The 24,156-nt window shown below is 40.7% G+C and overlaps 1 protein-coding gene across 1 annotated transcript; it reads right to left on the bottom strand.

Moving 5' to 3' along the window:
• Nucleotides 1-1,401: 1,401 nt before the first annotated feature.
• Nucleotides 1,402-24,045, bottom strand: LOC111322612 (uncharacterized). Its single transcript, XM_022925734.2, has 22 exons — nucleotides 23,682-24,045; nucleotides 21,060-21,122; nucleotides 19,828-20,127; nucleotides 16,644-18,808; nucleotides 15,091-15,252; nucleotides 14,198-14,519; nucleotides 13,161-13,312; nucleotides 12,898-13,063; nucleotides 12,125-12,226; nucleotides 11,425-11,622; nucleotides 10,390-10,473; nucleotides 10,041-10,203; nucleotides 9,344-9,510; nucleotides 8,643-8,870; nucleotides 8,032-8,193; nucleotides 6,986-7,177; nucleotides 6,397-6,632; nucleotides 5,443-5,606; nucleotides 3,720-3,782; nucleotides 3,556-3,591; nucleotides 2,570-3,139; nucleotides 1,402-1,952 (listed from the first exon to the last, which is right to left on the bottom strand). The coding sequence occupies exons 1-22, from the start codon at nucleotides 23,733-23,735 to the stop codon at nucleotides 1,729-1,731; spliced, it is 5,973 nt and encodes a 1,990-aa protein (XP_022781469.2). The 5' UTR covers nucleotides 23,736-24,045; the 3' UTR covers nucleotides 1,402-1,728.
• Between the last annotated feature and the right edge of the window lie 111 nt (nucleotides 24,046-24,156).

The following is a 24,156-nucleotide window of genomic DNA, read 5'->3' as shown; positions in this document are numbered from 1 at the left end:
GCAACGTTTGTAATGCGATGGACATTAACACCGTAGTTGACTGAAATTTAAAGAAGTAAACCGACTCCCATTGCGAGTCCACCAAAATAATTCTGAAAACTGCACACTTGAAGGTTAGCTCTATAGCTATGAATCGACCTCCACTAATCTTTCATCTTCAAAATAAAATAGATGACACCACAAAAATGAACCTGCTCTCCTTGGTATGAACAGCTTGAACATTTTTATCTCTTTTTAAATTCTTTAGAACTGAAGGATAAAACACTTTGTCAGGCTCTGCGCGACTTTTGTAGAACACAGCGTAGCAGGGGACAACAAAAGGCCACCACGATAAAGACACCCCATATCATGATACCAATCATGAAGAGTCTATCAGTTATCCCACTGAACACATTTTCAGATTCTGAAGGAAGCGTGAAAAACGCGAACTTGAACAGCCCCAAGCATGGTGTCAAAATAACGAGCGCGAAACAACCGCCAACGAATAACGAAACGCACGCACGGAGTTCGTAACAATGGCATTCGTCGACTCGGCTCCATCGATAGAACATGACAAAGCCTTTGTAAAGGCTCACGATCACCACAGCTGTAAGGCTGATGGCGAGAAGTGTTGTTGTGTGATCGAAACGTTTTTCAAGGCTATATTTATCCACGCAAGTTCCATCGAAATGACATCCCCAACAAATAAGACCTTTAGGTCCGGCGCGTTTAACGAACAAGTCAACGGAGAGACTGGTCAAGGGGAGGTCTTGAATCATGCTACAAGCCAAACCAAAGACAAATTTTGCTGTGATATACCCTTTAATTTCATGTTCTTCCAAATCGGGGTCCTCAATTACGAGATGAATGATCCATACATGCGTTACCAGATATAAAAGGAAGAGCAGGCCCGCTAACGCTGTAAAGACTTTCATTGCGATCAATGTGCTCTTAAAAGACCCGAGGTTTCTTCGAAAGTCTTCCGTCTTCCAAGGAGCACTGGAACAAAACCCAATAAGTTTTGATTCATTGCGTGCACTATCGTTAGAATTTTGAAACAACCTTGTGTAGTCGTTATGACTTCGATGTGCTTCCAACAACACGCTGATGTCAGTCCCAAGATCAAAGCCACTGAGTAACATGAACACCGCAACTTCTACGATCAAATCGCGAAGGGTGGCCATCATCCACAAGTTGTCATCAAAGCTGACAAAGAAAACTCTTTGTGTCATTTCCAGCTCAAAATTTTCAAATAATATTGCTTTAAATTAGACTCATCGGAATTGTTAAATAGGGAGTATTTCACTGCATTAATGACTATGCCAGAGTGGGATCTGGGCGCGAACATTCCTGTTCTATGTAAGAACTGATCATGTTTCCAATCCGATTGGTTGCTATTCAATCATTACACAACTCTTCCTGTGCTGACGCACGAGTCCCTCATTGTAACCATGCGCAATTGAGATACTTTATATCTACAATAACTTCTACATACAATGTACATTTTATACAGTAACATCCCTACAAATAAAGACTTTTTTTGTTAAAGATTCAAACAGTGTGACGTTAATTGCACACGTGATTTGACATGAACAATCTGCAAATAATTTTGACCGATTTCTGAGAGTTAACCATAAACTTAGCACAGATGGGATGGGTTCCCTGTGAACCTCAATTTTTAAAAAAATCTATTTCACACTAGCTTCAAAGGAAAAGAAAAAATAAAAAAATAAAAAGAAAGTTGGTAAGTTAGTTCACAATTACATCCGGTTTTATCTGTACTTCTTCTTTAGTGAGTCCCAGGCCCTTTCTCCTTCCCGGCCTGATGGGTGACTTCTTCAGGCTCTGGGCCATAGGACGCGGTTTGTAGTATAATGGCGACAGATCTCCGATTGATCCGTCGGTGTCCGACTTTTCAAGATGAGATGCTGACGTAATTCTGACCAGCGGTAAAGGCATCGAGAGTTGAGCTCCTGTAACGATAGAAAGTGGAGAAAATTTGATCGATTTCTAGGAGGCAATATGGTACATGCTATTATTAAAAACTGGATCATTGGATAATGCAATTCAGGACTTTTTATTGGCTTAGCCATTATGGTATATGAGCCAATATACCAAAATCTAATATCTGTACATTGTAACAACCGGTTTCTTCTTACAAAATAAAGTCGAGAAGATTTGTCTAATATCTTGGGCGTTTTCTTTAATAAAACAATTATTCCACTCGCGCTTGTTGGATATGAGATGATTATAGCCAACGAGGCGCGTAGCGCCTCGTTGGCTATCTATCATCTCATATCCAACGCGCGCTCGTGGAATAATTGTTAACTGTTATTTTCTGACTAGTGGCAAAGGCTACACCTAAGAACCTCTCTCCCTTTCCTCGGCGTGATTTTATGGGACCATTACCTCATCCCTGAAGACCTTTGATCGTCCCCTTTACTTACACCAATATAATCCCAATTCTAATTTTATTACCAACAGGAGATGAAAAACCTCTTTCAAAAAAGCTTGATTTCAAAATTGGTTCATCTAGGTGCTTCATACCCACACCAGGGCTTCGAAAAAGACTTCCCCAAAAAATCCCTACCTTCAGGCGAGTTTGTGAAGTCCTTGAGAGATTTGGACGTAAGCAGAGAGGTCCCTCCCGGCTGACCATGTTTCCCTGGCGATGTCACCCGAGGTTGAAACTCGATGTTACTCAAAACACTGTAGTCACTAATACAAGAAATAGCATCTAAGGGAACTCGTTTCTTTCCAGTGGATTTCGGTAGCTGTTTTCCAAGTAGAAGTCGCCTGGAGTTGCGTGATCGCTGCGGTAACAATTTACCTTCGCTATGAGGTTGCAGTGTGTCTGGTGAAGTTATCGGAATCACTTGAATCTCAGAGCTTGTTCCTTGATTTTTCTTTTCCTCTTGCGAATCTTTTGGGAGAGTGATTTTTTCTTCTCCTTTTGCGACACCTTTGTCATCTTTACTTACTGTTGTCATGCTCATTTTGTCATCCTTGCGTGACAGCGTAAGCGATACGCCAGAATTCCGGCGGGTGACTGACACAACTGTAGACACAGCAGAACCACGCCTGGCTGAGGATGGAGACACCTGACCATGTGTGTTCTTTTTAAGGTTTCCAAGCTTTGCTTGAAGTCTCTTCGAAGATCCTGAAAGAAATTATATGTTAAATTCAAAAAAGGATCCCTGCGAGGGTAAGTTTTTGTTTTGAGGAACGAGAATCTCTGGGAATTTTCACTGAGACTGAGTGATATTTTTCTCCTAGATATCACAAGAGAAAGTTTAAGCAAAGACAATTTAGAGGCGCTGACGGCTACCAGTAGTACAAAGCAGCTACTTCTGATATGCTTTGACATCAAACAATCAACAGCAAGGCTCCTATTTAAAAATGTTTAAGCGGAACGATTTAGGGAAAGAATCTGAAGCAAGCGCCAGAGAAAAGAAAACTCCGCCTCCGGCTGCCATCTGTTTCTCTACACCGTTCATACCCAGGCCCCTTAACGATACTGAACTCATCGTTTCTCAGGCTTGAACAAACACAGTACTACAGGGAAATGAAGCTCACCTTCACTGCTTTTCTTGTCACTGGCTGTGTCATGAACTACGAAAAAGAAAAAAATATATATATATATTACCAGTATCCTGATGCCTATATATCCAGCTCAGAGTGGAAGCTCTACTTGAGCAGCAAGCATGGAGAAGTTGAATCAGAGAATTCATTCAGTGTACCTTTCTTGCCAAAACTAGAGAACTTCGCCATGGACACGCGAGAGCGACGACTCTTTGTCTCCTCTGCAATGAGAAAGAAAGAAAATCAGTGTCTCAGGGAAATAATATTCACTCGGTAAAGAAAACAACGATGCCATGTCAAGTCGAACACGAGCCCTCTACTGGTCTCCAAATCCAACTTGGACGCTACAAGATTCAAAGACCACTGTGGTCTCATATATTAAACATGATTACTGACCTGTGTAGTCTGAGAGTCAGGGTGAGGTTATTCTTAAGAAGGATTGCTGTTTGCAACACTTGACAACAATTCTTCCCTTGTCTCTGATGACGACCTCTGCTGAGGTTGTCGATACGTCACTCAGTTGCTCAGGAATAACCCCCACTCGGACGATCAGAATACAGGGTCCGAAATGAACTTTTTCCTAAGGGAGCCAACTGGCCACTAACCTAAAAATTTTGGTCGCAAGATGGACGGGTTTGGTCGCCAAAAACAAGTGTTTTTTTTTTTTTTTTGGTTTCTTGCTTGCCACGCCACGATCGCGGCTTCGCCGCTGAATTTGCCGCAAACTAAAGAAAACGTAATCCCTCTGGAACCTATGGTATAACTTAACTTAATTTATAGTAAAGCACAAAATTTAACCTTTCAACAAAATGTTTTCATTTAACGCAATATACATACTTCACAAAAGCCGTGTAACGGTAACAGAGTCTTACATCTCAATGAGCGTGTTCGTCTGTTCGAAGAACGTTCTTGTGAAGGCTTCGGATATCTTTCTCTTATTATTTCCATTTAGTTGGAACTATGCTGGTACTCAGTTAAGTTCTGTGTATAGGACATATGGGGGCCCTCTTTCTATACCTAGATTCAACTAAGAGTGCTTCGCCGAAACGGAAAGAAAACGCAACGACGATCAATGTGCTAGTGCCAGGCCCTCACACTCTTATTGCTCGAACCGGTCCCCACCTAAGTCGATGGCCAACCTCGATGGCCACGATAAAAGATATTGAGATAATAGAGACACTTTTGTTCTTTTTGTACTGGCTAAAATACAATTGAAAATTTATCTAAATCGCTGAAACATTTCAGAGCGGATGTTTCGTCTTCTGAGAGCAGCAAATCACGAAATGATCGCAAAGAGCTGATAGCCATCTTTCTCACATGTAGTACTCGTAAGACAACACCACAGCTCGTATTTCAGAACTGGAATTTACAGGTATTTAAGTAAAGTATTAAAGACTAAGCGCATGTGATTCCGCCGACGCTTTCGATCTCGTCACGATTTCGCCACGTCACGTTTTCGTCCGCGATATCCGTATTGGGAGAAGCCGCTGAAACAATATGGCGCCAGGTCTTATGGCGATCGTAAAATCGTTGCTTCGTTTTACTACAATTATCCACGGGAGCTTTAAGTTTTCTTTTAAAAAAAGCCCTTTTACCTTGGAATTTCAAATGCCAAGGGGACAAAAGGTTTGTCGCCTACTGGCGACCAGTTCTAAAATTCTGGGCGCCAACACCTAATTTTTGGTCGCATTTGCGACCAGTCAGTCGCAATTTCGGACCCTGGAATACATGATCGTAACATCAGATATCCACCTTTTACCTCAACATTTGTTTCAAGAAGCTAGATCAAAATTATTGAACACGTGAGCATGCACAGCATCCTTGTTTTTCGTCGAAACGAAAAGCATGAAAACGAGTTATATCAAAGGAAAAAGGAGTCACCTTTTTCTTCCACGAGTTCTTCCTCCGGGACAATAATTCCTTGTTCTCTAAGCCGCTTGTTGTGTTCCTGCCTCTCCTGTTCCACTAAGTGCTTGGAGTAACACCAAGAGCGTAGATCATCCTCTTCCGTGTAAAAATAGGTGGCTGTATCCGTACTAAACAAACTGTGGACACAATTGCACTGATAAGCCATTCATACGTCTAACTGCCCTCATCTCATCTGCCCAAAAGAGGAGTTAGTTGTTTCATTTTCTAAGTTTTACGCTGTGCTCAGAACATGACTGCGTTCTCAGCTGCGGATCCGGGGGATGGGTCGAGGGTTTGGACCCCACCCACTTATATCATACCGGTGAGTCTGACACCAAACTTTTTTCCACGGCAAGATCGCATATTACCACCTCTCACTGATCTTTCTGTTCAACCATGAAAGTGGCTTGCCAAGAAGTACACTCAAACCTGTGACCGCTAAATACAGGTTGAAAAGGTTCCACAGAATAGAAGTATTGCGAAATAAGATAAAAAACGCCATTTTCTGTCATAACTGACCACTTGATGTACACAAACTCGCTTAACAATACTGATAACTTTGATTTCGGGAGATAAACAGGGATTAAATTTGGCTTGTAAGATAACTCTTGGTTTAATTTGAGTGTTTCCGCTTCAATCCAGCTGGAAGACAATACCCACAGGCCTTTGGGACTGGGTAACCACGACCGCTTGATAGAGGTAAAAAATTACAGTAATTAGCCTGAGGGAAAATTTTTTTGGACTTTGAAAACTGACCACTTAACACAGGGCAACTGCTTAATTCGGTGCCACTTAACACAGATTCGATTGTAATTATGGACCTCTTGCTATAAACCATTCTTAAATCCTCCCCTGGTTCTCAAATTTCAATGAGGGAACCCAACTGATGCTTCATGTCGTCACCACCAACCTTTCTTTTGTACTCACCTTGACAGATCTTCAATGCGCTTCTTTTCTCGCTCCTCCTTTTCTTTCTTTTTTCTTTCAGCACTGAGTCGCGCCAGTCTCCTCCGTTCACTGGCGTCCTTCTTGGACTTGGTGTCAGTCCTATGTCTCCTCAACATTTCAGCAAAGTGTTCCCTTGGATCTTCGCCCTCTGGTATTTTACTCCGGTGAGTTATGAACTCTTTCCAGTGGTTAAAAAGAACTCGAAAAACCGTCATCTGAAGAGAAATAGGTAACGAGAATACTCAAACTTATCGAGTAGTCCAACACCAAATCCTCTTTAATAATTTACAAGGAAAGGTGGAGCAGCTAGAGGGGAGAGTTAACAGTCAGATCCCGTGAGTTATAGGGTTAAATTTTGCACGGCATACGTCTGAGGTGGGAGGCAAAGTGGTCTCGTATTTAGCATTCTTCTTTCGTTCTGGTTCAGAGCTCAAGACAAAAAAGTTAGTTTTTTTAGTTCGAACTTTTTGAGTTTTAAACACCAATCAAAGAGCGAGATGTAAAAACTATAAAAAGCCAGGATTCAGGTCGACACTCTTGGAGTGTTGTCCTTCTTCAATTTCTTTACCTGTGCTTCTCTGAAGACATAAGGATGAATTGAATGATTCCTCCCCGAAAGCCTTTCCATCAGCTTCTCTGCCATCTCAATGGGAATATCGATCTGCAGCTCAGGAGCAATAGCCGAGTTCAGAAAACAGTCTACAATGGTTTGAATTTTGCGTTGGATTAAGGCCTGTTGAGCATGCGCGTGACATAAATCCTGTTGAGAAAACATAGACGAGTGACTATAAGTCACGCAATGCAAAAGGAGCCTACATCAGCGTGACAATAAGCAGCGCCATGGGAAAAGGTTTGTATTTGAGGAACCGGGTATAGTAAGACAGAATTTTTAAATTTAAAAAAGTGTTAACCAGCGTTGTTGGTGCGTTTGCATAACTGGATAAATTAAACACTCTCTCTTTTGGTTGAATATTCCAGACACACACCCGAAAAAAGGCAAACCAGCGCTTCAGATTTTCACAATGAACAGAGTCGGAGTCAGAAAAGCGATTAGAAACGCAGAATGCGAACATCAAATAAAAATCACCTTCTGATACCAGGTATGGCATCATGGCTTAAGATCTAACATTTGAGATCTTTAGAGCCATCAATATGGAAAAATTTCCCATTGATAAAACATCGTCCTCTTCATTTATCATCTTCCGCTCACAACTTTACGGAACTAGTTTTCACTGAAGTCATAATCGGTTAGCAGCAGGAATCAGCCAAAATGCAAACTGATTTTCGCAACTCAGATTCGTCGTGGCTATTACTGCATGTAATCTTTGAACTGCCAAGATCTGATTGTAAATTCTCCCCTCCAGTTGTTACATATTTCCTCGTAAATAAGTTACAAGAATTTGGTCTTAGATCAAGATAACTTGAAAAATTTGGATACTATGGGGAGAAGTTACATGTTAATCACCTCTGGGAGCTAAACAGTAATTCGTAAGCGCTCTCACGACTTTGATTCTGTATCTAGTGTAAGATTCTTTGTATCTAGTGTAAACCAGTAAATATCTATTTCAATCCATCGGCAATTTAAAAAGTTTACTACAAAAGTGCCAATCTTACCTTGAATTTCTGAACTTCGAGCCAAAATTGAACATTACTTTCCAGCGTGTCGCCCTTCATTGCCACAAAAGCCGTGAATTCGGCAGCGTGACTGGGATTGAGTAGCGTCTGACGTAAAGCCACCACGTCACGTGACGAAGATACCCACCTGCTGTTTAAAATCTTAATTGGAGAGACAAAAACGAAATTAACCTCATGTGGAGCGCAATTTGGTTGAACGTCGGCCAACCAGAAAAAGGATCATTTCAAGAGGAGCGTCAATAACACTTGTATAGTTTACTCAAGTAACCGAACCCAAGCGAATGAGCGCTTTTCAATTGACTGTCGTAAAACCAAAACCAAAGTAATCGCAGCAGCTAATAAGAAGAGAGGAAAATATCACAGGGAGCCAATGAGAACTCAAAGTAAAAATAAAATGTAAAAAGCAAACCACCAAAAGCGCGGGAAAACGCAGGTGACCAAGTTAAGATTGATTACAAATTTTCATTTGATTGGTTGAGAGATTGGCGCCAATTTTCTAGACAAATCAACGGATGTGATACAGAGCAAAACCCACGCAATCCCGCTTTCTTTTCGACACTCAATTAACAATTGCTCTAAACAATGTTTACCTTCCAAGCGGCTTCACTTCTTTGCAGTCGCCTCTTCAACATGATGTCCTCTACCATCTCAGGCACGCTAACTGTGCGAGGTTTTTGCCTTTCTAGAAATTCGGCCGTTTGTTTGAATAACATCAACCATCGGCGCTCAATTCGCGCACGAACAAACTTCTGGCTTTCGAGTATAACTGGCGACTGCGGTCGTTCCTTTATCGGGCGCCCCCCGTTTAAGTTCATTATCTGCAAACGAAAGAATATCAAAAGCGAAAAAAGTTAGAAAACAACAGCTGCTTAGATTGGGAAGCTGATTGAAAGCCGTGGAATGAAAACAAAATGGCTGTAAGTGTGTCGTCATTCTTAACAAACTGATATCCATGGGGGAACCACAACCGCAACAATAGAATTGATGCGAGATACAGTAGGAGGCAAAATATGCAACAGAAAACCCGAACCAGTGACAAGTGCAGGATGCAAGTGAACAGATATATGGACGGAATTAATGCAACCAAACGCATGCGCAGTGTAACCGCTGACAAAAGCGAAATGACATACGAACGACAGTTTTCGCGAGAAGTGAATCATGTCTAACTAGAATGAAATTAAAAATCTATGGAAGGGAAGAAATCGGAAACAAGGGAGGAGGGAGCCATGAAATCTTTGATAAGCACGAGGCAATAAGCGAGAACAATAACAACATGAACCATTTACCCTACCAAGTTTTGACCATTTCTTGTAGCAGGGCTGTCAGTTCCAAAGAAGTACTTTTTACCGAGCCAGTTGTCACGGATCTCTCTGGCTTTCTTGTCGCGTTTCTCTTCCATGAATCGGGGAACGCGGCGAAAAGTTTCCATGTCTGTCCAAGCCATGAGATCTTTGATACCTTAAGAACACAGGATAGCGTAATTCCGAGCGTCAGACACAAAAAACGTAGGAGACACTCGGTTCAAGATGTTCTTGACAAGACTCAAGAAGAGATTTGGAGAAATCAGTTTCCAGGTCCCCCTCGCCCTCCGCAGATGCTTATCGTCTCGCGAAGGGGAGCAAATAACAGATATTAGCCTCACTTGGGTTTTTTAGGACAGTAGGTCTAACTAACTGTCTGCCATACAATTTTTATGATGTTATTTGGATATATCAACAAAGTTGAAATGGTAAATTGGCCACCGTAACGATTACAAAAGCTGACGTTTCGAGCGTTAGCCCTTCGTCGGAGCGAATGTAAGTTCGGAGAATTTGGTATTGAATCAACTAATAATCCCCTTGTTGATATTTCACAGTACTCTCATCATTGTATTGATATTGTAAGGAGAACTTCGATCTAAGTTCCTCATTTCAAATTTCCGACCAGCACTTTGTCTGCTTTGAAAGGAATCTCTTCCCAACCCTCCTCTTCCAGACCCTTGCCCTCACCTCTGTTATGTTTCTTGTTCAGGAATTCTTTGAAGTGTTCCACTTCTTCTCTGTCTTTTATAACTGATTCAAACGTGATTCCGTCCTTTGGAACAGGGAAAGGTCTGTTGGCTTCTTCTACTGAAATTCGTTCTTTTTCGTGGTCCTCTTCGGCCGCATCGAGCTTCAAAATAACAAGTGTGCAACTGATGATTGTATGCAATATATATATATGGGGTAAATAAAATAATAAAGTGGTAAATAAGTAAGCATAGAGATAAACACATAAATGAAAATCTTACAAATAAGTCACGCGGAAAACCACCAAGAAGAGCATAACTCTGTGTGCAATAAATTGACCAGTTCTTACCCCCCCACGAGTTGAAGTAATGCTCTGTCTTCGTTTAGCCACGACTTGAATTTCAATATGCCTCAAGGTCTGTTGTGTGGATACCTAGTTATATGTACAAAAAAATTGGTTAACTCTTTATCAGCGCAAGATCTTGAGAGTAAGTCTGTGCTGTAAGTCTGTAGGCCCCTCACCCGGAGCTCATCTCGGTTTCGTTAACATGAAGCGATATTATTACTACTTCTCCCTGGATGGGATGTTAGTCCATCGCAAGGTTACCCCCCTGCATTTCCTCAAGCTTTCCTGACAATAGTCCATTTTACACCTGCACGCTTGGTTGCCAAGCCTTTGAACAGGAGTGAGGCTAAGGGTGACCTTGTTATGATACAGACATTGCTGTTTTTAAAATGTAAATTACTTTGTAATCAAGCTCACAACATATTAGTCTCTATCGCAACAAGGTCACCTTCAGCCTGACTCCAAATCAAAGGATTGGCAACTGAGTACACAACTGCAAGATGGCCTATTTGCCAATAACCATTTATACTACTGGGTGGAGAGAGACACTATGATCTGGATAGGTCTCTCTCTCGAACCCAGACCTCTCGCTCCTGAGTCCAGCGTACTAACCATTACGCCACAGATCTTGCTAGTGAATGGATGATTGAGTGGCAGGTGCTTAGAGAGCTGGTGACTTGTAGAGGCGTGGGTACGTCTGTTTAGGTCAGAGGAGGATGTTGGAAAGACTTTGATTACAAAAACCGTGAGGGAAGGTGTTCAAGAACTTCTACCAAAGACAATTACTTTTGCCGTTGTCGCATAACGTATGCGACCTGGTGACACTCTTTGTCGATTAATCTTGTCCGCAATTAATAGTCATTGTATAGTGTTATAGTTCAGTAGTAGAGTGTTTTGGAGAACCGTACGGAAGGATCACGAAATTAGTTTAGTTTAGAGGTAGTGAGCTAAGAAGAATGGCGCGTCGTAACGCTGAGAGAAATAAGAGCAACAAGAAATGCAACGAATTAACACAGTAATCAAAGTTTTTAACCTTACCTCTGCAATGAACAGGCTTTTTTCTTGGTCTACATGCATCTGCCAGGGTTCCAAAAGTGAATGCAGAACATGCTCCTCGACTGCGTCGAAAAGCTCCTCATACGGTGGCTCCAGTTCCTTATGTACCTGCACCTGGATGTCCCTGTGCACTTGAACATCTTGTGCGCTGCCTGATACGATGAAATTGGCGTACATTGTCTGTCGATTGTGAAAGATCAATGTAACCGATAAGATTATCTCTAAATTTAGCATACTCTAACACTTATACTCTTAACAACTGTGGAAGACAAAGTGACCTAACAGTCTCGAAAAGTCAGAGTTGAAGTTGTTGCCGAGGTAATGAGGTGTGTTCTTTGGCAAGACAGTTTTCTCTCACAAAACCCCTCTCACCCGGGATCACAGAATGCAGCTGAAAGGTGAAGGGGAAGGGAGGTTGGGGCTAGCATGCGATTGACTACTATCCTATGCACGGAGAGTGACAATACTATTGGTGTGGCAGAACCGCGTCCCACCACACGTTTTATGACATTCTTTGTAAGCCCCTCCATCAGCTGGGGTTCCTAAACCAACAGATGTTCTTATTGCTCCAGAAGTCTATTCTGTTTCATTTTAAGGCTCTCCAATTGCTACAAATCGTTTAACATTCTCCGTGATTTATTTATGTTATTACGTTCTTCTCTAATCCTAACTTAGCCCATACCCGTGCCTTCCTTGTCAACAGGGAAGGATTGAGAGAATGGGCAAAAAAGTACGCGTTGTACTCTTGAAGAGACTTCCAAAAGGCCAAGCAGTTCATCCAGGTCTACAAGAGAACAATTGAACATCAAACTCGACTATCATGTAACTTAAGCATTCACATAACAAATATAATTACATAATCGGAGTTTGAGTTTGGTTCTTAACCAAGAAAAATAAGTGAACTCTTTCACTGATTGATACGGACACTGACTAAGGAAACAACAATAAAAGCTCAGTCCCTGTTGGAAAACGTATCTGAGCGACCCAAAATTGGACCAGTCCATGGTGCGCTGGATAATATTGAGAGGCGTGTTTTCAATTTTCAGATTTGTCCTTTGAACAGTGAATGGGACCTGAAATCGCTCACATTCGCTCGCAATTTGGTCATACATTGTGGGTGATACTCTATTTATTCAAGCCCACCTAGTCAAATTCATAAATCTCGTAAATGGGCCACCAAAGCAGGCGTTTTCGAAGTTTAAACGTGGAAAAGAATTTTCCGCAAGTTCCGTTCGAAGGTGACATTTATCCGAATGAGTCTGAACGGCAGGCATACGAAATCGTTTGTGCTAAAAAGAGTCCTTTAGTATTTATTAGGCGGTATGGACCGAGCCTAGGCTTAAGAAGTCTTCAAAGAAGGAGGTGGAAGTTGAGTTGCCTACCGCGAAGGTTTGAGTGGGTTTGCTATTCATCAAGCAAGTGCAAGAGTAGCTCTCTAATTAGTCTTCTAAATACCTCGTTTCCTGATTTCTGCAAAAACAATTTGAAGTAGTCCCCAGTCTGCCGTTCGTAAATCAGTCCCTGTATCAAGGAATCCATCATAGCAGCGGTCTTGGACCCAGTCTCTCTGACGAGAGCCGGCTTAGAACTCTCAACATAAGTAGAAGTTCGGTGGAGCGTCCTTCATAAAGATAATAGAAGCAAAGATAAAAATAAGAGTCAAAGAAGTAACGACTCAGTTTTGAAAATATAAGTCGCATATCGAGGGTATTATGTACCTCATCATTCTCTGAATTTTACTATCTGGGGAGGGCACGGGGTTGATAAAGAGCCTGACGGAGGATGCATAGTCTGGTTCAGGTTCAACAGGAAAGGACGGTCCTGGGGGTTGCTCAAACCCGTATCCTGTCCTCACAGGAGCAATAATATTCTGAAAACAACAAACAAATTTGATCAAAGAACAATTTTCTTACAGAGTGACCAAAATAATCTGGGATTTCATTGTTAAAAGTCAGGCAGCCCTCACAACTAATCAGATGCAAAACCAACCCCAATCCAGACTTGGTTAGTCGCGTTTTCCCGCGCATTTTTACTCGCGTTTTCCCGCGCATTTTTACTCGCGTTTTCCCGCGCATTTTCACCCGCGTTTTCCCGCGCTTCAGGCACTTTGCTTGTTTCTACTTTGAGTTCTGATTTGTTCCCCGGTAGTAGTCTGCTTTGTTCTTTTTCCCTTTACGCTTACTGACTCATGTCGACAGCTATTTAACCCTTTAAATGCGTGAGTGACTAAGACAGAATTTCAAAATTTCTTCTAACAATATCAATGCAATATGATCAAGCAGACAAGTGCTGAGAATAACGAAAAACAACAGTTGGGGGATTATTAGTTGATCCAATACCAACTTCTCCGAACCATCATCATAAGAATTGTATGGCAGACAGCGAGGAGAATTAATAAAAATTACTAATAATTACTAATAAGATCTTGGAAGGGTTGACAGTAGTTATCGTACTTCAAAAGTTGTCACGCAGCAGAGTACTTGTTAGAAGCTGCTTGACCCGACTGATAAAGTGAAAGGATATCTGTGGTTTAGTATAGCTTCGTTCTATTTCACTAAATGGATCAAACTTGTCGAGTTATACTCATTCATTGTCAATCGAATGGGATATAAGCCGCATGATAACTACCTTAGATCAACTTTTTCCGTGCAACGATTCCATAGATAAGTTTCCCATGCCACTGTGATTGGAGAGATATGAAAGGATTTTTGTCGAGAATTCTCCTTGTCAAAAGACTCTCTTCTTTGTCACCCACCTGTAATTGCGTGGTACTTGCATTCGTATGACAATACTTGTTCGCTTGCAAAAGCCGTGGATGGGCAGATTTGGCTCGTACTTGAGGTCTAGAAGTCTGGTGCTGAGTTACAGGCCGGTTCTTAACAAAGCTACTTTGGGGCCGGGCCAAAGTTTTGCTCGAGAGAACTTGGGACAGACCCACGTGCGCAGGGACTTGCGGAAGGTTTGATGATGCGATCTGACGTCCAAAACATGATTTTAGCCTATCTTGTAACATTCTGTTGTAATCTTGGTCGTGAGAGTGAGAAACACGTTGCTGATGCATAGTAAAACGTATACACCTGTAGGGACGACACAGTAGTAAATAAAAACATTCGAGTGCTTTGTATGCAAAGGGTATCTTAAATTCGTTTTGCAGTCGTTTTTTATCACAAACTTTTATCACGTTTTGGCGAGACAGAAATTGCTGAGGACTGAAAACTTTTTCCGAGGGTAACATATTGGAGCAGGAAGCGCCCTTCAATATGCTATTGCCAATATGATAGGGACCCTCACCCAGTTTGGACGGTAACGCCGAGAAAGACGTCGATTAAAAAGACTGTGAATTTATATAATTTTTTGGTTAGAATTTCGCGAATCGACTGTTTATCGTCTATTGTACCACTCCTCAACTTCAGCATAGCGCATGTGCGCAGCGTTCCAAAAAGAAACTTGATGCAAAAAGATAATTTGCAGTCGAGGTTTCCGTTTGCAGATATGTAAATTTCGGAGATTTAAAACGCACGCGCTGAACTATTGTTCTGCCTATTAGATCTTTTGTTTTGCCATGTTCTCATTAACGTCTCTGCTGTCTGGTTTGCCCCTAAAGATTAAGTTATGGCCGAAAGTTTGTAACCAGAGAAAAGAACTTACCAGTAACTTAGCAGTGGTCTGAGTACGTCGGGTTGAATGAAAAACAACCTGTCGAAAGTCAATGTCGATGCATCCACCAAATTTAATCTTGATTTAGTACCTGCAGAGAACTCGTAAATTCCTCCACTTTTCCAAAACCTGTCACGCAGAGACTGTACCAATCTAGGGAGAGAAGAATTCAGAGAAGGTTTTCAACCTGGTGTCCGAAGGATCATGGGATTGCATTGGTTTTAAAGCAATTCAATATTCAATGAAGCTTAGGAAGTAGTCAGGGGTTGCTTTGGTTTTGCTTTACTTCGCTGGGCCATCAACACAGAAAACTCACGGCACTTTCTTCACAAAACAAATTAAAAAGTAAAACCAATTAACAAATGGTAAACACCGCAGCCTACAAAGAGTTATTTACGTGACCGAAAAAACAATCGAGCGAAAACTAGTCTTTGCATTTGCTCACGTCAGCAGCGTACTCACCTGAGCAAATGGTGGACACTGAATTGACCAATCAGAGCGCGCGCTTTACTTTTGTTATGTTATGATTGCAACTAGATCATTCGCGTTTTCCCGCGCTCGGGAAGTTTGCTTGTTTTCAATCTGAATCATCATTGCTTCCTTCATTTTCTCCTGGCTGACGATTGCGAATAATTCGCTTTTGTTTATTCTACTTTCGGCTGAAAAGTGCCCTAATTTACTAAATGCTCTGTGTTTGGTCTAGAAATCTCGCACCATTTTGTTAACCAGTTAGTTGCAAAACCAAAAGTAATCGTGATTTTCTTGGTCACACGCGTTTTTGTGGAAGATCATGGTTTCAGATTCTCATGGCCTATCATAATTTTCTTCTTGGCTCAAAGTTTGTGCTTCTCTTACAAGCTGAATTATATTTGGAAATAATTTGAGAGGGATTGTCTAAGGCACATTTTTCTGTGCACAGCCACCTACTTTGGTAATTCAATTTAGATCATGGTTTCAAATTCTCGTGGCCTATCAGAATTTTCTTCTTGGCTCGAAGTTTGTGTTTCGCTTACAAGCTGAATTATATTTGGAAACAATTTGAGAAGGATTGTCTAATAATTTGAGAGGGATTGTCTAAGGTACATTTTTCTGTGCACAGCCACCTACTTTGAAAATTCAATTTATGATGATAATATTTTCAGTGTAGATGTCTCTTCAGAAAATTCTATGGGCCGGTTATTTAGACAAAGTTTAGCCATCTGTTTGACAAAACCGCGTTCTAAATTATCTTGAATTTACCTGAATGTTTTATGTGAACCATTATTTTGGTGAACAGTGTCAAGAGGGGCGAATGTTAGCAGTTGAAGGACATTTATTTCATGAAAACAAACCTTTTATAGAGAATACGTAAGGCTCACTGCTTGCGTAAAACCGCGGCTTGGGTTAGACCTCGTGTAAATAACCGGCCCTTCGTGTTTGTTCCGTTTTAGTCTGTTCCATTTTCTGTATTTTTTTTTTTTTTTTTTTTTTTTGCAAGCTTTTTGAAATATCACACCCACGCATGAAGCAAACACATTGTACAACCGGAACATCAAAACAAATACCTGTTTCTTTCATCGTCATTTTCCAAGTATTTTCCACACTCGACTTCCAACCAAAACTGCAACAGCTTCTCCCCACTGGTCTCCAAAAGGAACTCTCTGAACATATCGAAACCTTCTTTGGTGGCCAAATCATACGGTTTGTCCTCCAGCTCAGAACCGTAGTCGCTGAACGCCGATTCATCTCCAACGTCGAAACCAACCGAAGTAGCCGCCAAACTGCTACGTCGTCTGGACCCGAAGATGCCTTGGATTCCTTGAAGAGTTGTCGCGCTTGCCTCGGTTGTGTAACCTGCTCCGTCGTCTTCTTCGCAGTCATTGTCGTCCTCATCAGAATCTTTTCCTGGAAAGGATTCTTCTCCTAGGAAATCTTGTGTTTTAGATTCGTTTTCATCACCCACTATCTCTGTGTCCTCACCAACGTCATTCTCACGATTCTGAAACGAACTTTGTTTATTGTTATGCTCAACGTCCACAACCACTTCTGATAAAGTTGATATTCCTGTGTTCGAATTTTCTTCAGCTATACTTTCACTCTGAGCGCTTCTCTGTTCACTACACTCATCAACTGACCTTGTCTCTCCAGGTTCAGAACCTAAAGCCGATAAGTTCGCCTGCTTTGGCTCCTCCTTATTTGATGTGCTACGTTCTCCAACTGAGGCGTCCTTGCCCAAAGTTGGAGATACATTCCTGTGTTTTGCATTTTTACAATGAAGACAATCCTCGTCTGAAACAGTTGGTTTCACCCCGTCTCTCTTTGTTCCTGAAATATCTCTCTTTTCGTCCTTTCCACCTAAATTCTCCTCTACTTGCCCAGAATAATCAGGTGCATTCAAAACAAACGTCTTTTCTTCTATGCCAGAAATATCTTCAGTGTTCTGAGAAAATTCCTCGCGCGCGGCGACCGATCCAGAATTTTCTTCGCTGATGGAGTCAGCTACAGAATTTGAATCAACCGCGTCGTCGTTCAAAGCAGTTTCCTTATCAAGAGTTTCTTCTTCATTACTGCACGTAACTTCTACACTAATACTTGGCACTTGTTCTCCATCCAGACTTTCCGTAGTATCTTCATTACCACTTTTGATTTGTACCCCGAAATCTGTTATCAAAGGCTCTTTAACAACACCACTATCAGAATTTCCAATATCCATTTTAGACTGGGCACAGTCAAGTAAAGTATTTTCAACCGCACCACCAACAGTTATAGACGCGCATTCTATGGGATACCCGTCTTTCTCAGTCTTCGAAAGATTCTCCTCAACACTTTCCTTAGAAAATGAGTTTTCGTGCTCCTTAATTAGCTCGGAACCTACAAAAGAATCTTTATTCCTGGATGGTATGTTATCTCTTCCTGTCTCTTCTCTTGAAGAAATGCTTTCTCGCTCTGCACTACCCACTTCTTCGACAACGAAATCTTTTTTGCTTTTGCTATCTTCTTTCCCCGTTGCGTCTTCTTGTTCCCCTAAATCTGGTTCACCAATGATGCCTCCTGGGACAGAAGAGTTCCCTGTCACTTTCCCATGCTCGGCTATAAAACTCAGCGCTGAAGACAAACTGCGCGTCAATTCACCCACGCCAGGACGATTCCCACTCTTTTCCGAATCTAGATCACAAGCATTTGATTCTTCTTGGTTTAAAACAAACGAACTTTTATTTTCTAGGAAAATAGATACAGTACTCGCCGAACTGATCCTAGAGATAGGCTCCGCAGGACTCAGCGCCTTCTCAGTATTATCACTAGCAATGCTCAATCCTGAAACAGGCCTAGCGTTGTTTGAAGCAGAGGATTCGCTCTCCTTAGCGCTGAAACAACTCGAACTTGATCGTGTCTCTAGAGATTCGTCTTCTTCCATAATCTGAGGAGTGTGCAGACGGTAGCTCCCCTCTCCGCTGCTAAACATACTAGCACGGCTCTCTGTACGTTTAAAAGACTCGTGCCAGGCATCGAAGGTCTCCTCAATGGATCGCACATTGGTTGGTAGGTACATAATTCCTTCATTTTCAGCGTCCCTATCTGCATCGGGGGATGGCGCTTCGCCCAAGGAAGGAGTTAAATTGAAACTGACAACACTCCGTTTTCGACTTGCGGGGTGGAAACTGGCGGCTTCTTCGACTCCACTATCATCATCCTCTGAACTTTCTGAGTGCAATTCGCGGAAGAACGACTCCTGTTAGAGAAAATCACAATTTTTCTCAACCTACGCTGTATAGTAGTTTCACGGCGTACAGCTGTAGCTACACCACAAGTCTGTTCAAGCTCATGTATGGAGTAGCCGAAGAGAAACAGGATCGACAAAGTGCTTTTGGAAATCTCTTTGCATTCCCAAGGTTATTGTACGTTCGAATAAAGGCTGATAGTTTCTATATTATTGTACGTTCCTTACGTTACCAACGGATTGAAACTGACAGACCCCACTTGAACCTCGTGGTATATATAAACAATCAGTTTCAATAGACAAAAATGTATTTTTTTGTCAGTGATGATGACATCTGCTCAGTTTTTATGTCAGGCACTGTCATCTTTTTTTTACTACCCCTCCCCTGGACAATCACACAGTGCAAATAGACTGTAATAGAACTTAACTGGAGCTATGTCGAAATTAGTGTAATTGGAAGATTTTAGTCTTAATCTTTCAAGTTTTCCGATCAGTAATCCGTGTTAATTAACCCTTTAGCTCCTATGAGTAACGAGCACCTTATTCTTCTTTAAAATACCACCCCTGAGTCACAAAAAATAATTCTCCTTTTCAGCATCTTTGGAAATGTAGAGAGAACAGTAGGGAGAATATGCATACTAATGTATGCAAGACCTCTAGCAGATTAAGAGTGAAGCCCGTGAGGTTCTTATGTAGCAGTACCAATAAGGGCCTGCTTGCAAGCTAATTCTAAAATAATTGAGAAGAATTTGCTACCTTTCTATAACATCAAGAAATGGTTAGATGTTCTAGTCTTCTCGGATAGGGACGAATAAATGGAGGTCCCTTCTCCTGCAGGGTTGGGGTAGGAGACGTTCATTTCCCACACATGAGATTACCGTGTGATGGATGTCCTCCCCTGGGGTGGGATGGTGGGTTTGTTGTGAAGGCCGTCAGTTAGATAACTCATTGGGTTAATTACGTCACCTTTGTTAAATAAAGAATATTGTATTGTATTGTATTGTATTGTATGTACAGGGTGCATACTGTACCTGGACAGCTGAAAGGTGTTTGGTCAGTTTGTATTCAGCATAAAGCTCACTTCTAAGGAAAAGATGCAGTCTGTGCTTCTTTACAAATTCCAGGCCCTGTACCTTATCAAGTACAGTCACATAATAACCAATACGCGATTGATTGGCAGCCACATTATAGATTGTTCCTTCACAATGTGTGAATTGACGCAGCTGTGATGCAGCCTTGGCATCTCCTTTACCTACATCATCAGCTAATTTTTCAATAAATTCCTCAAAAACTTCAAGTTCTGAGTTGTAGTGGAGACGCTCTGCAAAGCACTATTAAACAAAAAAATTCCTTAAGAAAAATTACAATACCTGGGAAACTCAATTATCTGATCAACTGGAATTTCAAAGATACAATATCCTGTTGACAAACAACATTTGAAACAGGACATTACCCACACCGTTCAGAAAGGAAGGAGTTAATGAAACTATCTTGTGGTATGAACTAAAATCATTTTCTAAAATACCAGTCTGGGAATTTTGATTGTTCATAATAACTATTTTCTCTTTATTTTATACAAAAACAACTCCCTCTGATCGAGTGACTGCCATTTAATATCTCCTTATAGCATCACCTCTGATTTAAAATTAAGGTCATGAGAACAAAGAAGTGGTTCCTAACTAGAGAGGCCCTTGCTATTTGATGTATTCTCTTTGTTAATAGGGACCTTAAGCAAACCACGACAGCGACGCCAACAAGGCCGTGGATAAACAAAAGATCTAATAGGCAGAACAGTAGCTCAGCGCGTGCATTTTAAAACTTAGTACATTTCTTAGCCGTCCTTTGCAAAACAACAACGCAAAATCACCAAAATTTGCATCATCTGCTAACTGAAACCACGATGGCAAATTATTTCAATTTCTATTTGGAACTCAACGCTACTTTTATACCTTATGTTGAGGTTGAGTTGTGGTGCTGTATGAGATGGTAAACACATGCTGCCATTTTCAAAATTTTAATCAAAAGTAGAAATTCCTTTTTTAATCTATGCAAAGTCTTCCTTCGCATTACCATCCTGACTGCTTAAGGTCCCTATTACCACAGGAAATGTGTATATACTGATGTCAGGATGTAAATGGTTAAACCACTTATTGAGGCTTTCATTTATATATAGATGGACCACAAATGCCACAAATGTTTAGAAAGAACCTGATAAATTTAACATATATACAAGTTACACATACAAGACAATTACTAAACTTACTGGTAATGCCAGGAAATTGTTAAAAAAATCTATAAATCCTTCATCTTCCAGTAACAGGGATTCCTGAAAAAAAAAGTTTTCAGTATCTATCAACTGAAAGTGGTCCTACTATTATTAAAAATTTATTACACGACTAAGGTAGTCAGGGGCCAATAACTAAAATCAACCAATCAAAATGCTCTATTGCCGGTCAATATTCTCTCAGTATTGGACCGGGCACTGTCCCGAATGGTCCTGAATGATACTGCTCGTGTCCCTTTGAACTTCAGTCGTATAATAAATCTCTTATTAACCAAGCTTGCTCGGGACCGTACTGAAAGAATATCGGCCCTCTGTCTTTTTTGTATGGACAGCTCGGTCCATACTGTCAAGACCTTGAGCCAATATTCTCCCAGTATGGCCCTTGCGCTTGGTTAATAAGATATATGTACAACTAACATTCCATTCATCAATTAACCATTTAACTAATAGAAGTAATTAACATGATACTTCTTCTGGCTGTTCCAAGATGTACCGCGTATCTTGCAAACGGGTCATGAGAAAAAGCAGGGCTCGACACTAACTTTTCAACTCACTAGCCAAGTGGCTGGTGACATCTTAGATGCTACAACAATGTCAGTTTGTTTTACTAGCCAAACTGACTAGTGGGAACTGAAAACCACTGTCCAAAACTGAATTTTTACTGGTCTGTGGCTAGAAGGCTACCATTAGTGTCGAGCCCTGAAAAGTCAAGTTTATCTGCTGGAAGGAGTCACATCTTGTTATAACAAGAAATTCTCTTCACCGATTTACAGGGAAATGTGTAGAAGTTAGTAGGGAGAATTACTAACTAGGTAACAGGTGAATATTAGCGAGAAAAACACATAACATTTCAATGACTCCATGTCATCATTCTCAAGTGAGAAGAGAATAAAAATGAAGAGTTAATTTATACCGTACGAAGGTGACAAATGTAAAAAGTTAAAAATTTTTTTAAAAAATTTAAATAAATAATTGTGCGTGTTGAGTTCATAAATGTAAACTATTAAATAAATGATTTCGCGCGTATGGAATCCGATTGTTTGTTCAAAGAGGGCTTCATCTTCTTTATGAAAAGCATTTCATGAACTAAACAGTCCAGTTTCCTGGTGCACTTTTTAAGTACGTTGAAATGCTTGGTGAGGTCGCTGATGTTTTGGTCAGGTTGCCGATGGTCGCCGATCGATCACACCCTTCATCCCATGTTCAAGAGTTGCAAAATCTGTGAAGATCTCAGAGTACGTGAGCCTAAACCCCCTATAGTTAGCCAACAATGCATTATAATTATAAATGTGATCTGTGTGATGCAGAGTACGTCGGGTACACCAGCCGGCATTTACATCAACGTATTAATGAGCACTGTAATTCGGCCATGGGCAAACATCTAAAGAACGACCACGGCCTACAAACCATTGGCGACCTGACCAAGCATTTCAACGTACTTAAAAAGTGCACCAGGAAACTGGACTGTTTAGTTCATGAAATGCTTTTCATAAAGAAGATGAAGCCCTCTTTGAACAAACAATCGGATTCCATATGCGCAAAACTATTTATTTGATTGTTTACACTTATGAACTCAACACGCGCAATTATTTATTTAAATTTTAAAAAAAACTTTTAACTTTTTACACTTGTCACCTTTGTACGATATAAATTAACTATTCATTTTTATTCTCTTCTCACTTGAGAATGATGACATGGAGTCATCGAAACGTTGTGTGTTTTTCTCGCTAATATTTATTCTTAAATGTTTAACAAAATCTAATGTCATTAAGTAACAGGTAAACATAATTTTCAATGTTCAAATGATAAATATCCCAGGTTACCCTCCCTCCCTGAAAAGGAGAACACTGCTCCAAGTCTCCTGTTAGGTGTTCACATCATATTTTCATTCTACTCAAACTTCAAAATCAAAATTCATCAGAAAGAGCTTTCTGTCACCCAAAATTAACAGTGGTGATATTAGCTGAATTGGGCAATATCCTTAGCATGAAAGAGATAATTGTTTATAAGAATGCACTTCTATCAGTTCCATTGAAATGTTCTTAGAAAATCAATTCCAAGTAAAAAGAGCCAATATTTTGATCATTCAGTAGAAAGCAGAAAGCATCTATAGCAAGCTCTAAAAAACCCCAAGACTCGTTCGTTTGTTACCCAGACACACATGCCGAGGTCTTCTTTTTTTTCACGTTCAATTTCAAAAATTAAAAATGGAGCCTTTATTAGTGGGGAAAATAATGATAACATTGACTCCCTTAATATCGAATTTCAGCTTTTCTCTACATAAACCTTTCATTCCTCGTGATAAAAGTAATTGTCAATGAGATTGCAATGTCTGATAAATAAAAAACTTTCGTTTTCGTATGATGGTTACATGTATGTTTACTATGAGAGCAGCGTGTTCCTACAAAAAACATAGTCAAGGGTATTTAGTAACTAATATTTAATTATTAACGAGATTGAGAAATCTGGATAAAACTTTTTCACGTCGTATACGAAAACTTCCTTTTTTATAAAACCAGGAAATGTGATACATGTAAATTTGACTGATTATTAGATAGATAAACTCAATTCATATCACCTCAGAAGTTTGAAATAACTTACCAAGTTCTTTTCTGTAAGTTCGTCAATATTCTCACTAGATGAATCTGTTGACATACTAGTAGCTTAATGAATAATTTTTACTTTGAACTGGACACGTTTTGGTGACAATTTGCCGTACTTCACATTTATTCTTTAGCATCACTTCATGACAGCCCAATGTCGTCTGCCACTTCGCTGCCATGTTTAAAATCGTAGATGTACTCCAGTCTCCATTATACAGAGTTCAAATAAGAGTAGTCAGTTTGCTTTCCACATTTTGGTAATGATCATGTGGTATGAACTCTTGACTTGCCGCGAATTGAAAGAGGAACGAAGCGCGAAAGTCAACCAGACATGATGTTTGGCTTTTGACTGCAGACGAAGATTCTATGTAGACCAATCAGAATGCGCAATTCTGGCGGCCATGTTGGGAAAGTTGTTTGAGAGTTGTCATGGAAATGTAGGCAGCTGCGTGGAAATTTGGTCTTATTTGCGA

Source organism: Stylophora pistillata, chromosome 13, assembly GCF_964205215.1.
Source record: "Stylophora pistillata chromosome 13, jaStyPist1.2, whole genome shotgun sequence".
Taxonomy (NCBI): Eukaryota; Metazoa; Cnidaria; class Anthozoa; order Scleractinia; family Pocilloporidae; genus Stylophora; species Stylophora pistillata.
The sequence above is the reverse complement of the archived record's forward strand: the minus strand, read 5'-3'. Positions and strand labels throughout refer to the sequence as shown.

Coding starts and splice junctions, on each gene's coding strand:
- LOC111322612 (XM_022925734.2), bottom strand. CDS start 23,735: ATGTCAACAGATTCATCTAGTGAGAATATTGACGAACTTACAGAAAAG. Junction 20,128..21,059: donor ACAATTTCCTGGCATTACCA/GTAAGTTTAGTA, acceptor TTTGTTTAATAG/TGCTTTGCAGAGCGTCTCCA. Junction 14,520..15,090: donor AGACCACTGCTAAGTTACTG/GTAAGTTCTTTT, acceptor TCGTCCCTACAG/GTGTATACGTTTTACTATGC.